The 15,244-nt window shown below is 55.2% G+C and overlaps 1 protein-coding gene across 5 annotated transcripts; it reads left to right on the top strand.

Moving 5' to 3' along the window:
- The first annotated feature begins 599 nt into the window (after window positions 1-599).
- Rcc1l (RCC1 like) lies at window positions 600-14,191 on the top strand. Of its 5 annotated transcripts, none has more exons than XR_216065.4 (11): window positions 601-1,005; window positions 1,716-1,845; window positions 3,045-3,173; window positions 3,749-3,815; window positions 4,636-4,687; window positions 5,174-5,258; window positions 5,939-6,120; window positions 7,688-7,775; window positions 8,594-8,767; window positions 10,465-10,587; window positions 11,086-11,171. XR_216065.4 is itself a non-coding variant. In XM_003461188.5 (11 exons), the coding sequence occupies exons 1-11, from the start codon at window positions 691-693 to the stop codon at window positions 13,670-13,672; spliced, it is 1,386 nt and encodes a 461-aa protein (XP_003461236.1). In that variant the 5' UTR covers window positions 606-690; the 3' UTR covers window positions 13,673-14,191. The 5 variants fall into 5 exon arrangements, 4 of the variants coding, with proteins under 4 accessions (XP_023419489.1, XP_013004748.1, XP_063090570.1 ...); XM_003461188.5 differs by lacking the exon at window positions 10,465-10,587 and adding an exon at window positions 13,595-14,191 and having other exon boundaries at window positions 606-1,005; XM_013149294.3 differs by lacking the exons at window positions 10,465-10,587; window positions 11,086-11,171 and adding an exon at window positions 13,595-14,191.
- The last annotated feature ends 1,053 nt before the right edge of the window (window positions 14,192-15,244 follow it).

The raw sequence follows: 15,244 nt of genomic DNA, 5'->3' as shown, positions 1-15,244 counted from the left end.
GTAGACAGCGAGGGAGAGAGAAAAAGAAGTGAGAGGCTGGATGCTCGCCCTTGGCATCTGGGAACCAGCAGGGATCACAAGGGTTTGCAAGAGATGCTTTGAGCAGTAAGATCCAAACCTCTCACCTTATTAAAAAAGGCATTGCACGTATTAATTTTTCTCGTGGCATTGGGGCTAGAACGCAGGGTTTTAAGCACAGAACTACAACCTCAAGCATTCCCACGTTTTCTGGAGACTGGGTCTCCTTATTTTGCTAAGTTGTCAAGGCTGAGCTCCAATTTGTAATTTTTCTGCCTCAGCCTCCCACAATGCTGGGGTTACACTCATGCTGGTTTTCTTTTTTTAGCCCATCATTTTAGAGGAGAAATTCAGGGATGGGGGAAGAGGGGACAGATGCAGCAAAGCCAGATGAGAAATCACTTAGGCTTGTGAAAATCAGGGAACACAAAAGGAGTTCAGTGGTGGAGGGTGGGGCACATGACCCGCCCCTGTCCACGGGCTTTCTTCTGCTGAGCGAGAGGGAGTTAGTTGGTTGCCAGATCTCGCGATACCTAGGCTTCCCTTACGTTCTTTTCCTTCAGCCCAATAACAAACATGGCCGCGGCAACAAGGCTTTTCCGTCAGGACGTGGGGTCAAGGGTTACGCAAAAGATGGCTGCCCCTAGGAGTAGCTGAGACGTGCGGAGGAGGATGGCTCTGGTGATCCTGGGTCGCGTGGGGCGGCGGCTGAAGTGGTCCGGGCCTGGACGCAGGCACTGGACGCCGGCCGGACGCTCGCGAAGTCGGCGCGAGGCGGCGGAGGCCGAGGCGGACGCGCCTGTGGTCCAGTACGTGGGCGAGCGCGCCGCTCGCGCCGACCGCATTTTCGTGTGGGGCTTCAGCTTCTCGGGGGCGCTTGGCGTCCCCACCTTCGTGTTGCCTGGGGCCGGGCCCGAACCCCGCGCCGGCTTACGGCCGCGTCGCAGGATCCAAGCCGTTCCCTACCGCCTGGAGCTCGACCAGAAGGTGAGGGCCGCGGCGTCCTTTTCCCCGCCCGACGGGGAAGTAGGGGTCGCCGGGGAACTAGGACTTGGAGGGATCGGCGACCCGAGCCGCTTGTGACCCCGGAAGGGAACCGCGTCAGAGGCCGCCGCTGAGACACACGCGGTGCTGGGCAGTGTCTCTGGCTTGGTATCCCCTGGAGTTGTCACCTACCTTGTAGGGGAGGAGAGGCGGGGACTGAGAGTCTGTGGACAGATCCTCAGCTGGTAGGTGTGTGCGGCGGGACGCGGGCTAGGCTGCCCCCCACATGGCCTTTCTCTTTTCCTCATTTATTTGCTGGTGATACTGGAAATGGATCCCAGGGCTTTTGTGCTGAGCTGCATCCCCAATTCTTATTTTATTCTATAATTAAGAAAAATAAGACAGGAGCTCGCTAAGTTGTACAAACTGGCGTGGAACTTGCGTTCCTCCTGCCTCAGCCTCCCTGAGTACTGGGATTATAGGGGCGCGCTCCCATGGACCTTGGCACCATGGAAGGAACATGGTGCTTTGCAGAGGACACGGGGCGTGGTTCTGTTAGTCCCCTGTGATAAATGAGAGGCTCTAGATCCTGAGGCGACCGCCGAGACTGAGCCGGTGGAAGTCAGGCTGGCTGCAGTACAGTGCAGGATTCAGCAGTCATCCTACAGTCCGGACCCCTCTAATCAGGGGACTCCGCGGGCACTCTTTTCCAGATTTCCTCTGCCGCCTGTGGCTACGGATTCACACTGCTGTCCTCCAGAACCAAGGACATCACGAAGGTCTGGGGCATGGGGCTCAACAAAGACTCGCAGCTTGGATTTCACAGGAGCCGGAAGGATAAAGGTGAGCACTGCTCGGGGCTCTTTGCCACCCCAGTGAAGGGACAGACAGGGGAGAGCACTTCCAGCACTTCTGGACTCTGCTCACAGCCCTGAGCCTTTTGGTACGAGGGCAAGCAGGGGCCCTGTTTGTCTCGGAACCCACAGTGTCAAGTGTGCGTTCAGGGGCAAAGTCGATGATGAGGGCCTGAAGCTGAGGCAGTGTTCTCACGTTTGAAACCTCTGCTATAAAATGTCAGAAATAGTAGACATCAGTCTGTTTCCTCAAACGGACCGTTAGTGGGAGATAGTGGCACATGCCTGTAATCACAGTACTCTGGGAAGCTGAGATAGAAGGATTGCAAGTTTGAGCTCAGCAATTTAGTGACTTGGTGAGACCTAAATAAAGCCATTTTAAAGCCAGGTTAGAGATATAAATCTAGGTCAGTGTGGAGGCCCTGCTTTCAGTCCCCAGTACTACACCCCCCCCCAAGCTTGTCTGTAAAGATTAAAGATAATACATATCAATGTTATTTATCACATAATGAAGAAATTACCCTGGAGTACATACGAGACAAACTTTTCGTTTTTCCTCCCCCTTCCCTGGTTCATTTGCAAATGTGTCTGCATAATTTAGATTGTAGTATATATTTTGATTTCACTTTTTTCGCTTAGTTCCTATATCAGAAACATCTTTTTATAACTCAGTAGTTCTAGTTAACCTTGAACTCATTATTGGAGGCCGGGCTGGCCTCTGAATTTTCAGCAGTCCTCCTGCCTCAGTCTCCCGAGTGCTAGGATTACAGGTGTGCATCATCAGGCTTCTCCGCTTTTTCCTCAGTACGTTTAAAGCAGATCCCAACATTATTTCATTTGTAAACTTTCAGTCCATGCCTACAGAAATAAGGAGTTTTAATTCTCTGGCACTAGGGCGATATACTAGGTGGGAGCTAGTTATTGAGGCACAGCCTGGGCCCTGGGTTTAAGAAGACAAGCTAGGCATGGTGGTGCAAGCCTGTATTCTCAGCACTTGGGAGGCTGAGGCAGAAAGATCACTGCAAGTCTGAGACCAGCCTGGGCTCCAATAGTGAGTTCAAGGCCACCTGAGAACTGCATGATAAGACCTTGTCTCAAAAAGACCAAAAAAATAGACAATGGAAGCGCGTTTTTTTCTGGGCCCGAAGAAGTGTGATTCCTCACTGAGACCCTGCTGCTCTTCCACAGTCCGGGGTTACGAGTATGTGTTGGAGCCCTCACCTGTGGCGCTACCTCTGGACCGGCCCCAGGAGACTCGGGTGCTACAAGTGGCCTGTGGCCGTGCGCACTCCCTTATCCTGACTGACGGAGAAGGAGGTGAGGTGCCAACGCTTACTGACCCTTCTGATCTCTGGGTCTCCATGGACAACAAGTGTGAGCTAGCTGCCAGGGCCCGTGCCTGTGATCTCAGCTGCTTGGCATGCTGAGGCAGGAGGATCACAAGTTCAAGCTCTACCTGCCCCACTGTGGGAGTCTCTGTCTTGCTCTGCCTGCCCCACTGAGGGAGGCTGTGTCTCCATGGTAAAGAGCCTGGTGGAGCAGGCCCTGTGTGCTGGCCCTAGGGACAAGATGGGAGGAGGACAGGACAGAAGGGACCGGTGGGGAGGGTCATGGGGCTCTGCTGGGAAGTCCCCAAGCTGGGCTGTGGGCAGGCGCCCTTTCTGCTGCCAGCGACTCTTGTCGGTACCCTAGGGGAAGGATGGCCTTGTGGCACCTTTCACATTTACCTGCCATTTGAACCTCAGGACAGGAAATCACAGAGGTGGCAGCTGGAAGTGCTGTAAAGAGGGGACCAAGCACCAAGGGATGCAGGCTCAGGGTCGGCAGGCCTGACTTCCTGCGGAGGCTGGGGTGTTGGGGACCAACCTGGCTAATGATGGGCTGTCCTTTAGTCTTCAGCCTAGGAAACAATGCCTACGGGCAGTGTGGACGGAAGGTGGTGGAGGACGAGGTGTATAGGTGAGTCTTGAGGGCCAAGCAGGCCGTGAGGTCCCCACACATGGATGGGTACCCCATTTGCCAGCTTGGTTCGGGGGAGTGTGAGGAGCACACTGAGTACACGTGTGACCCTTTGTGTTAGTGTTTGTCACTCTGTTTCACCAGCCTGCGGCACACAGCGGTGTCCCCACACCCCAGCCTCCTTCCTGTGCTTCCTTTCCCACTAGTTCTCTGCGTGACTTGGCCTCTGGCCACTTGTTAGAATCACCTTGTGTTTGGTGGAGTTCAGTCTCCTGTCCAGTCCAACTCCGCCCAACTTCGGGCCCTGGAAGTCAATCTCGTTTCTTGGTGTGGGATAATAATCCCGCTCAACTGTGAGGATCTGCACCCTCTACCTCACATTTACCTCTGCCATCCCCAGATCCCTTCTCCCGCAAGGTCCTGTTCTTGTTCCCAGTCACCTTTTATTTACTCTTGTATCTTGGGTTTCTCATGTTAGAGAAACTGTGATGTCACCTTTCTAAGTCTAATTTATCTTAGCATGGTAGCCTCAACGTGCATCCAACTCCCCACAAAGGACTTAGCCCTGTGCCTCTTCAGGGCAGAGTAGTGTTGTGTGTGGCAGCATTTCTGCCTTGGGCACTCCTCTGTTGGTGTCCTGCAAGGTCCCGTCCAGCTTTGCCTGTGTGAATGGTGCAGCTGTGAGCTGGGGCAGTGGGAGTACTGCGCATGGTGTCTGTCCATGTGTCTGTGTTTTTCGGGCAGGTGCCCAGCAGAGACAGCACCAGCAGCTCTGAGTTTGGGCGTGTGAGCTTCTGACCCCTCTCCTCCTTCCCTGTAGGGAGAGCCGCAGAGTGCACAGGATGCAGGACTTCGATGGCCGTGTGGTCCAGGTAGGGGAAGCACTGGCTAGCAGTGTGGGTCCGAATTATGGGCCCTTGGTGCACACATGACTGCCACCTTGTGGAGCATGCATCAGTGAGGGCCTAGTTGTGGGCTGTGGGGCGGGGGCGGCAGGGAAAAGGCTGAGGTTCTCAGAGTGTGGAGTACAGAGCGGTAGGATGCTGGAAGCGGCAGTGCTGGGCATTGCAGGGCCATGTGCCCGGAAGGACGCAGAGATGGCAGCACTCGACCCAGGGTTCATCTAAGTGCCAGATGGGGGCCGCAGCTGCGACCCATGGTGCAGGGTACTCAATGCCACACACGCCCCAGGGGTGGAGATGACATTGGCTGCAGTGGGTAGCAGGTGGGGTACAGGTGGGGAGCAGCGGGGGCACTGAGCAGGTGTGGGCAGGGGCTGTGGGAATGTTGGGGGGCTCAGGAGGTGGTGGTAGAGTCCTGCGGCCCTGAGTTGTCTCCTGTCGTGCTCTGTCTGCCAGGTTGCCTGTGGACAGGATCACAGCCTGTTCCTCACGGACCGGGGCGAAGTCTACTCTTGTGGCTGGGGCGCTGATGGGCAGACAGGTAGGGTGCTGTCCCCAGCAGTGTGCGGTCTGGGCCGTGTGACATGGCTGTGGCTGTGTGTTACAAGAAGGTGCCATGGCCCTGTGTTGGCAGGGCCCTCTCTCACCTCCGGGCAAATGCTGTTCTTTGCCTCCTGTTCCCTTCATTCCTAGATCCCCTAGAAATGAACCGAGGAAGTGCTCTCAATAGACTTGGAGTCTTGGGCTCCTTGTTTTAGTACCAGGGATCGAACCCAGGACCTTTGCATACCTCTCCGTTCTTTTGTTTTTCGAAACAGGATCTCACTAAGGCTCTAAATTACTCAGCTGCAATCCTCCTGCCTCAGTGTCCTGAGTGCTGGGATTACAGATGTGTGCCACCACACCTGGCCATAATTAGGCACGTGAAGTCACATGTGCCCTAGGAACATGTTGTTATATGTTTATAATCGCAGCACTGTAGGAGGCTGAGGCAGGAGGATCACTGTGAGTTTGAGGCCAGCCTGCACAACATAGTGAGACCATATCTCAACCCCCCCGCCAAGTGTGTATGTACCAGTTATGATTATGTCCTTTTTTCCTCTGAGAACACTAAGGAAGGAAAGTGTGTGCCCACAGGAATAGGCCTCTTAGGCTTGGCTCATCGCAGGGCCGAGTAAGTTTGCACGAGGGTGAATAATGAAGCATTTCCCGCCACCCTAGGTCTGGGCCACTACAACATCACCAGTGTGCCCACCAAGCTGGGCGGAGACCTTGCCGGAGTGGAGGTTGTCCAGGTCGCCACTTACGGTGACTGCTGCCTGGCAGTGTCAGCCGAGGGAGCCGTGTTTGGGTGGGGAAACTCCGAGTACCTGCAGCTGGCATCTGTCATGGAATCCACCCAGGTACAGTGCCCTGCAGCCAGGGCCTGGTGGGCCTCTCCAGGTGGGAGGCTGAGGCAGGAGGATCATTGTAAGTTTGAGGATAGCTTGGCCTCAAAGTAGGACCCTGGGGATGCAGCACAGAGACCATCTGAAGCCATCAAACAAGGTGGAAAAGGCTTTCTGTATGGTGCATGTGGCTCAGCTCCCTGGGAGCCCAAGCAGAAGAAAACGTGACGTCCAGCTTCCTCAGAGGTTAGCATTGCCTCTCCTCTTCCGAGGCTTGGGAGCATGTATCTCGTGGCTTTCCTGACATATGACCCAAGACCCACTGGATTAAACTACACACATTTCTCAGGTCCCAGATTGTATGACCCTTGGGCCCAGCAGTGTTCAGCTGGGTGTCTTGGCTGTGGGTCCCCAAGGTGACTGTCACCTTAGTTTGCTGTTACAAGAAGGTGCCATGGCCCTGTGTTGGCAGGGCCCGGCCTCACCTTCCTCTGTCATGGCTCATTCGGGGACTGCTTTGTGAGCCCCCCAGCACTTGCACAGAGGGCCCACATTTTCTGCTTTTGTACTGAAAGGGCAGTGGCGGCCACTTGTTTGGGCTGGAATTGTGTCCTGAGAATCAGGTCGCTAGATCTGGCCATATCGCAAGACAGGATTACTCGGGAGACTGGGCCATGCAGAGTTGTCTTGGAAATTCTGATACAGTCTTGGTTTTGGTTTTTGTTTTCTGAGGTAGTGAGGATTGAACCCAAAGCCTTCACACTGAGCTACTTCCCTGGTTCATTTTTATATTTTATTTTGAGTCAGGGTCTCACTAAGTAGCTAAGTTGCCGGGGTCTGGGCTGGGCTCACACTTGACAGTCCTGCTGCCTCAGCCCCTCTGCAGTGCTGGGATTACCATGCCCAGCTTGCTGTTCCTTTTTGTTGACTTTCCGCTGTGGCCCAGCCACATGTATGCTGACTCCCCAACATGCATGGGCTCTGACAGCTCTGAGGACCCTGCCTCTCACCTGGTGTCACCAGGCATGGAACACCCCCCCTTCTCTCCATCCTGGCTCTGCCCTGGGCCCCTGGCTGCTTCCTCCCCTCTCTGGGGTGCCGCCCTCCCTCACTGCTGCTCTGGTGCAGCACAGTGCCTGCCTGAGCCCCATGTCGGGCACCGTGCATTCCTGAGTCCTCCCTTGGCCAGATGAGGGCATCTTCTCTGCCAGGTGAGGCTCTGTGAGACTCTTGCCTGCCGAGTCTTGGTCAGCACAAGTGTAATTGTTGACCTTAAGGTTTGGGTTTTGATTTTTTGAGGCAGGGTCTCACAGTGTGATTCAGGCTGGCCTCAAACTCCTAGTGATTCCCCTGCCACATCCTCCTGAGTGCTGGGATGGTAGGCGTGTACCTCACGCTTAGTTTGATGCTAGTTTTGAGTGCCAGCCACCTCCTCTGCTAGACCAGGTCTCCCCAAGGGTGGGACTCCGGTGTCTTGCCGTCGTCGCAGCCCCTTGTCACAGTGCCAGTGTGCGCGGGTATACAGTGGGAGTCGGCTCTCCCAGCATGTGTGCTGACCTCGAGATCCCCGTTCCTGCCACAGGTTAATGTTCCCCGGAGCCTGCCCTTCTCTGGAGTGGGGACAGTGAAAGAGGTGGCCTGTGGTGGGACAGGTTGTGCCATGCTGAACGGTGAGGCCCCGTCCGTCAGTGACTGGCATGCATTGTGGAGCAGAGGTGGGGAAGTGGCCGGGAAGGGCAGGGGTCATAGTTGTGTGCTGTGTGTGGGGACCCTGGGGTGAGCACGTGCTGCGTCCTTCCTCTCAGCCTGGGCCGGAGATCCTGCCTCTCCTCCAGCCACAAATAAAACAAACTGAGGCCGGAGGATGGCAGGTCCAGCGCAGCTGCACAGTGTCTTGAAAGGAAGAAGAAAAGGCAGACACAGTGCAGATGCCGAGTCCCGCCCCCCCTCTCCAAGGTTCCTTAGTTTGGGGAGATGCTCCCCGGCACAGTGTCGCCACTGTGGGGTGTGGAGGACCTTTATGCTGAAATTGCTGAGATCGAGCATGTCATTGGCATGGTTTTCTGCAACGCCACGAGCTGTCAGGAGTTTTCTTGTGTCCCTTTGGGTTTCCCTCACGCCCCTTGTCTGCCTTCAGGATGTGGGACATTTGTGCTTGGAAGGTGGCCAGCTGGCCCAGTAAGAGAGGACCATTTCTTTCTTTCTTTCTTTAAGACTAGTCAAGTGCAGTAGTGAGAAGGGGGGAAAGAGTAGAACAAGGAGTTCAATCTGTACTGACTGTGAACAATCAATTAAGATAACTCAGTACCTTTGGACCAGCCAAAAGAGGATCATTTCACGTCCCTGTCTGTGTCATGGCCATGTCAGGGCCCCCCAAAGTCATGTGGGTAGAGGGGAATGCAGTAACGTGGAGCACGGTGCCATCTGCATCCATGGTGTGGGTGCTCAGTGCAGTTTGTCTGATGGACCCTCTCTTCCTGTGAGGCAGGAGACGGCTGTGTTTTCGTCTGGGGCTATGGAATTCTTGGGAAAGGACCGTGCCTTGTGGAAACTGCTGTCCCAGAAATGATCCCACCCATGCTCTTCGGCCTTGCGGAGTTCAGTGCAGATGTCCAGGTTTCTCACATCCGATGTGGACTCAGCCACTTTGCTGCCCTAACCAGTAAGTGACCAAGCCAGCGGCCCGGAATGTGACAGGCAGAGATATGTCTGCTCCTGGGGCTGCAGCTGTGGGCTGCTCCCAGTGTCTGTTTGTCTGTCACCTGTCCATTCCTCCAGTTGTGGCACTGAGGGCCAGTGCAGGAGTTGCTGAGCTTGGGGTTGTAGAATGTGAGCCTCTTTGTCAACCTGGAGCAGACTTTCTGTCTGTTTGGTTTGTGGCCGAGCCTCCCATGGGTATGGGTTGGTGGCAGGAGAAGGGAACGGCTGGGCTCTAGGGACAAGCACCGAGTGCAGTAGTGGCTGGGAGTTGACCATGACCCTACTGCACGAGAGCCTGCTGAGGCCTGAACGAGGATTTGTGAGGTGGCCCCATGGCTTCTGGGGGGTGAAGCTCCTGCTGATTGCTGCAGCTTCAGGCGACAGTGAGGCCCCAGACCTCAGATGCAAGGCTCGGACTGCAGTAGTGCACACAGTCCTTGTATCACATGTGAGTCACATGCAGGTCATGCTGCTGCTGCCTGCCACACTCAAGCAGTCAGAGGACACTGTTAGTTGTGCTTTTGTGATCCTCAAGTGAGTTAGCCATGTCCTGCAGTTCAGAAGTCCCTCACCTTGTGCCAAGTGTTTCTCTGAGAGTCTGGACCACCAGGCTGCTTGGGTTGTTCTGGTTCCAGCTCCTGGGGCTCTGCTATGCAAGACCTGTCCTTGGGGGCCGGACTGGCATGGATGCTGAAGATTGTGTGCCACTGCCTGTCTGCAGAGAGATCGGGAGTCTTGTAGATTTTTAACCTTTTGCATTTACTTAGTTCATTTTATTTTTGCAGTGCTAGGGATTGGACCCAGGGCCTTGCACACACCACGCAGGTGCCCTGGGCCTGTGCTGCACCCTAGCTTCTTAATTACCAGCTTATTTTGGTGCCAGGGAGGTGTAAGGCCGCACATCTCTTAGGTGAGCATCCTGCAGCTGAGCTCCATCCACAGCTTTTTTTAATTTTTAATTTTTTTTTTCAATTCTGGAAACATCTCTATTAATTTTAATTTTAATTTTATTTTGGTACCTGGAATCAAACTCAGGACTTTGCACTTGCCAGGAAGGCACTAAATCCCCAGCCCATTTTTTATTTTTAAATTTACTTACTTAAGATTTCTTTTTTTCTTTAATGAGAAAGAGTTATTTAATACGTGGTTTCAGTGGTTTGAAGGCAAGGGGATAGTGTTGCTTGGCCCGGGTTGTGGTTTTCTGCCTGGCAGAGTCTTGGGCAGGCTGTGGCATCCATGGTAGGAGTCCGAGGGCACCCGTGTCCCTGTCTATATTTTGTTTTTATGGTGAATTTACTAATCCTGGTGCAAATACCCATCTTTTTGGGACATTGTCAGGGTGTGCACAGAGGGAAATACTGGAAAAGCCTAGGAAGCATTTGAGAGGAGACATCTCCATTGGCTTTTCTGCCCTGTGCCACCTGCCTTTCTGGGCCACCCCCTTTCTAGGAGACCACATGGTGCTGGCTCCTGCCCCGAGCTGGACATCACCAGGTGCAGGCTGCCCCTCTGCAGCACTGAGAGGAGCCACAAGTGGTTGATTCCACTTTCCTAAGTTGCTCGTTTTGTCTGTATACCATGCCTGAGCCTTTTGCATGAAGGGGCCAGGCTATGGTGGGGACAGGGCCTGGGCCTCTGAAAAGAGCTTCATTTTTGCAGGAGTCCTGGGGGGCCGAAAGGCTTGACTGGTGGCTGTGCACTGGAGAGCAGCACAGGGTTCCATAACCACATGCTCCTGCAGGGCAATGGCGGACCCCTTGTGCGTGGGGACCCGGTGATTTGGTGAGCTTTGAGGTCCCACAGCCTCTTAACAGTGGGGACCAGGTGTCCAACACAGGAACTGCAGCCCACAAGCCATGCAGAGACTATCGTGGGTCACCCTTTCAGAGCCCTGTGTCCTTATCCCGCGGGGCACTTCGCATGCTTGCTGGTTAGATTGCGTCCTCATTGGTAGTTTGCAGGTCCTGCCCCAGCTCCCAGCACATGCACAGACCTGCCACAAACAGTGACCTTTACCTGTGTCCTTGCCCCATGCTCCCGAAGGTGGACACGCACATGGGGAAGAGTGGATCATCCTCTGTGGTTAGGAAACCCCCTGTGCAGATTGCTCAGGGTGGGGAGGGGTGAGCAGGAGCTGAGCATGCTGTGTGCCTGTGCCTGTCCCTGTCCCAGGCTCAGCTGCCCTTGCACCTGGAGTTGTGTCTCATGCCAGCACCAGGAAGCTGCGTGCATTAGTGGATGTGCTCTGCAGGGTCCCCACGCCTTGCCCTTCCTTTGCAGACAAAGGTGAGCTGTTCGTGTGGGGCAAGAACACCCGTGGCTGCCTGGGGATTGGCCACCTGAAAGACCAGTACTTCCCGTGGAGGGTAAGGAATGCCAGGCTCGGGCCTGCACAGCCTCAAGGACTGTGCGGTGGCCGTGGCCCTTCCCAAGGTGGAACCCTGTGTTCCTAACGGTGCAGGGTTGGGGGCACCACGGGTGCTGTGGAGAGCCATGGAGATGGCAGAGAAGCAGGTTCCCTGCAGGCAGGGCGCAGTGGGGTGCAAAGGCTTGCTTCAGCCTCGAGTTCCAGTACTTGGAAGGCCGTGACAGAAAAGCAGATCGGTGAAGAGGGGGCTCCTTTCACGCTAAAAGGGACAGAGGTTGTGGAAGGAGTTGTTTGTTCTCCCTGAACACAGAGCATCTGTGCACGGTGCAAGCATATTACAGGAAACAAGACTGCCCACTGGGTCTCTTTTCCTGAGATAGCCAGGACCCTGTGTGCTCGAGTTCCTTCTAGGTGCACAGGGTGGACTTGGGCTGACCCGGGCTGCTCTGCAAGGACCACGCATCGGGTTCAGGCTAGGATGCCTCTGACTTTCAGCTTCCCTCTCGTGGTTGCTGCTGTGCTCCTCTGTCTTGGTGGCCTCAGGGCAGCCAAGTGGGTGCTCTGCAGTCAGGTGGCCTCCAGGGCCCGCCTACCTCTTCCTACCTTCCAGAATAACTAAGTGGAGAGCAGTGGGCCAGGCCTCGTCTTATGCTTCAAGGCAGCCACTTGCTTTAGGACCTCGTAACCATGGAGAGTGATGTTCCTTAGCTGACTGTAGCCCTGTTGGGTTCACTTGGGCTATGTGGGGACCTGGGTTCTGCAGCTGTCCCACCATGGTGTTGGGAGGGCATATTGCCTTTTTTCTAGGCAGGGACAGCAGGGCTGAGCCCTCTGATCGGGACACAGCCATGAGCCTAGAGCTGCCGCCAGGGGGAGCTGGAGCCTGGTGAGCTGCGGCTCCCAGAGGCCTCAGCGTTGACTTTGTCCTGGCCAGTGCTGAGGCCCGAGAGGTCAGCGTAGCTTTAGGCTACAGTGGCCAGGCCATTTGGGGACAAGGATGTAGGTACTGAAGGGCTGCTGGTGGGCCCTAGATACGTACCGAGCAGGGCTTCTCCTGAGGAAAGGTAAATACCATGTCTCTAATGGCCTGGGCTGTTGCTAAGGACCACCTGGGCGTCACCACGGTGGCAGCACGTTTTCCTGCTGCTGCTGCGGGGCACACAGTACGTTTGCAAAGCTGTGTCTGGCAGATTCTGCTAGGGCTGTCTGGGGAGCGGGGTAAGGGTGGGGAGAATGGCTTGGCCCAAGCCCTTGTGCTTGTTTGCCTGGGCCCCAAGTCCTTGATGGCCTGACGTCCCCAGTTGGAGATGTGGAGGGAGCTCTAGGGACAGTGTCGGCTACCCCTGCGCTTCCTGGCTTAGGACTCAGTAAACTGCACTGCAAACTCAGTGCCCCTTGCCAGTTGGTGATGCCGCGTGGCTGAGCACTGCTCTAGGCAAGGATGGGCTGGGGTCATCAGGGCGGCATCCACATCCTGGCAAAGATCTGCAGGGCTGGCTGCGCCGGGCACTGCCTTCGCACATATCACTTAGGAAGAATGAGTGGGCATTCGTCTCCCTGACATCAAGACCCTCTGAAAGTCAGGTCTGGTGTGTCATGCCTGTAATCCCAGCATCCTGGGGTTTGAGGCAGGAGGATAGCAAGTTTAAGCCCAGCTGGGGTTAGTGAGACCCTGTCTTAAAATAACAAGGGCTGGGGATGTAGCTCAGTACGCAGGACCTGAGTTCAGTCCCCAGTGCCGTACACACACACACCCTCAGGAGGGCCACAAGGATACAGTTTGTTTCCAGCAGAGAGGGAAGCAGGGGCAGCAGAGGATGGCAAGGTGGTGGTGGCTGGCTCTGGGCCCAGTGCTGGTGAGAGTGGGAAGGAGGGAGTGCCCCGGGGATTGGCTGCCCAGGGGCTCAGCCCACTGCTCTAGCCCCTCACAGGTATTCGATCCTGTCACTGCAGGGCCAGGTTATCCTGCTGGGCCCTTGTGACCTGTCTGTCCAGGTGGGCAGAACAGGTGGAGCAATGAGGCCCTGGTGTTGGGTGAGACCCACCCCATGACGTGAAGCCCAAGGGACATGGGCTGTGTCCCCATTGGGGCGGGGTGAAGGGATTGGTGCTGGCAGGCAGGATTGAGGGCTCCGAGGTGCTTGGGAAGCCCGGACAGTGTCCCCTGGAGAGGTCACTGAGCACCTGGCCTGAGAGTAGCCGGGCTGGACACAGACCAGGCTGTGTGTATGCATTGCTACCTGAGAGTGGCGCTCAGGTGGGCTTGAGCAGTTGTGGCCGCTGTGAGGGGCAGGGAGGTGGGCAGTCTGTGTTCTGGGACTGCTGCTGTCAGGCTGCCTGGTGTCTAGCCATAGCATAGGGGCTGGGTACCTCGCTGTGACCATCTCCCTTACGCCTGCATGGCATGGCCTTCTCTTTCAGGTGACGATGCCTGGTAAGCCTGTGGATGTGGCATGCGGCGTGGACCACATGGTGGCCCTGGCCAAGTCATTTATCTGAGTCCCCTTCCTGGCCTCTGTGGTCCAGTGGCAGGGACATGGCAGGGTCCTGCGCTCAGATGATCCTGCATACTGTCTCCTGGCGCCCTTGGCATGTAGTTCAGCTGTCTAGGGTGATCCCAGCTGCTGAGGAACCCAGGGCCACAGACCGCAGGTGAGGACAGTCATCATCTTCCACTCTGTCCAGCAGCTCACACTGGGTGCACGTTTTACCTGGAATGCCAGTCTTCGGTGGCCTTTGGTGGTTCCCTGGTGGAACTCAGCAGCCTCAGCCCTGTGTGCAGCTGAACATGTGCCCAACTGCCACCCTTGGGCCAGACCATGACCTGGCAGCTATCCTCACTGCCAGCCTGGGAGGCCAACCCCCTGCAGGAGGATGACTGCTCCCAACGCAGCCGCAGAGGCCTGGCTAGAGCATTGTAAAATGCATTGGAATCAGGGACATAACTTCTCTTTTCCTTCGCAAATACCATTTAAAAGTCTGTTTTGGAATAAAGTCTATTTTCTACTGGCTTAAGAACTGAATTGGTGTTTTAAAATTTTTACCTGAGCTGGGAATAGTGGTTTACCTGCAATCCCAACATTTGGGAGGCTGAGGCAGGAGGATTGCCTTGAGTTTGCGGCTAGCCTAAGTTACAATGGTGAGCTCAAGGCCAGCCTCAACTACGTAGCAAGATTGCCTCAAAAAACAAAATTTTTTTGTCTGTCTGAGACAGTGTCTCTGTTATGCAGTTCAGGCTGGCCTTGGGCTCACTTTGTAACTCAGGCTGGTCAAACTTGCACCTAGATCCTCCTGCCCCAGCCTTCTGAGTGGTAGGATTACAGGCATGCGCCACCACTCCTGGCTGAAAAAAAAATTTTTTTTACTTGAGATTAGCTTTTTATAAAAAAAGGTTTTTGGTTAAGAAGCAACTAGAAGTCAGTGAAGCTACCATGAAGGATAAGACAGTCCTACCCAGGATGTGTGTCTCACAAGTCTCCTGCTCTTGTGCCCAACCACCAAATGGGGTCCCATGCACAGCCTGCCTGTCCAATGCAAACATCTGGTGTGGTCTTCAGCTGCTGGGGCAAGGCGACAACAGCCTTGCCTCCTGCAGCTCACTGGGGAAGGAGGGAAGCACAATAAGATCCCAAGCTTGGGATCTGGCCTTGTGGGTTGCTGTGATAGAAATCCCTGATGCAAACAGAAAGGGAGGGGTTCCTCTTGGCCAGGTGCAGGGGCACTAGCCTGCTGATAGCTAGTGGCTTCTTTGTGCAGAAGGGCCTGGGGAGGAGGTGTAGCCCTCTTGGCAGCTGGGCCGCTGGTAGGGAGGGCAGGGCCAGTGCCTCCCAAGGTCACGCCATGGCCGCCCCCGTCTCTGCCAGCCCTTGCTTCTTAGTTTCCACACTTCCCAAGAGCACCATCACCTGAGGGCATGTATCCAACAAAACAGGAGGGTTTAGGGTAAAGTGAGGGGTCCCAGCTGTGATAGCCCCTTTCCAGTGAGTGGAAAATTCATTTCCCTTCTGGAACTGTAGTTGGCACTGACCATGACATGACAGAGCAGTGTCTCTGGGTAGCCAGAGTCACTCC

This window comes from Cavia porcellus, unplaced genomic scaffold (genome assembly GCF_034190915.1).
Source record: "Cavia porcellus strain 051 isolate PalLab524CR breed Dunkin Hartley unplaced genomic scaffold, mCavPor4.1 scaffold_23, whole genome shotgun sequence".
NCBI classification, from domain to species: Eukaryota; Metazoa; Chordata; class Mammalia; order Rodentia; family Caviidae; genus Cavia; species Cavia porcellus.
Note: the sequence above shows the minus strand (reverse complement) of the source record. Positions and strands in the feature narration are given on the sequence as shown.

Coding starts and splice junctions, on each gene's coding strand:
- Rcc1l (XM_003461188.5), top strand. CDS start 691: ATGGCTCTGGTGATCCTGGGTCGCGTGGGGCGGCGGCTGAAGTGGTCC. Junction 4,688..5,173: donor TCGATGGCCGTGTGGTCCAG/GTAGGGGAAGCA, acceptor TCTGTCTGCCAG/GTTGCCTGTGGACAGGATCA. Junction 11,172..13,594: donor ACCAGTACTTCCCGTGGAGG/GTAAGGAATGCC, acceptor CTTCTCTTTCAG/GTGACGATGCCTGGTAAGCC.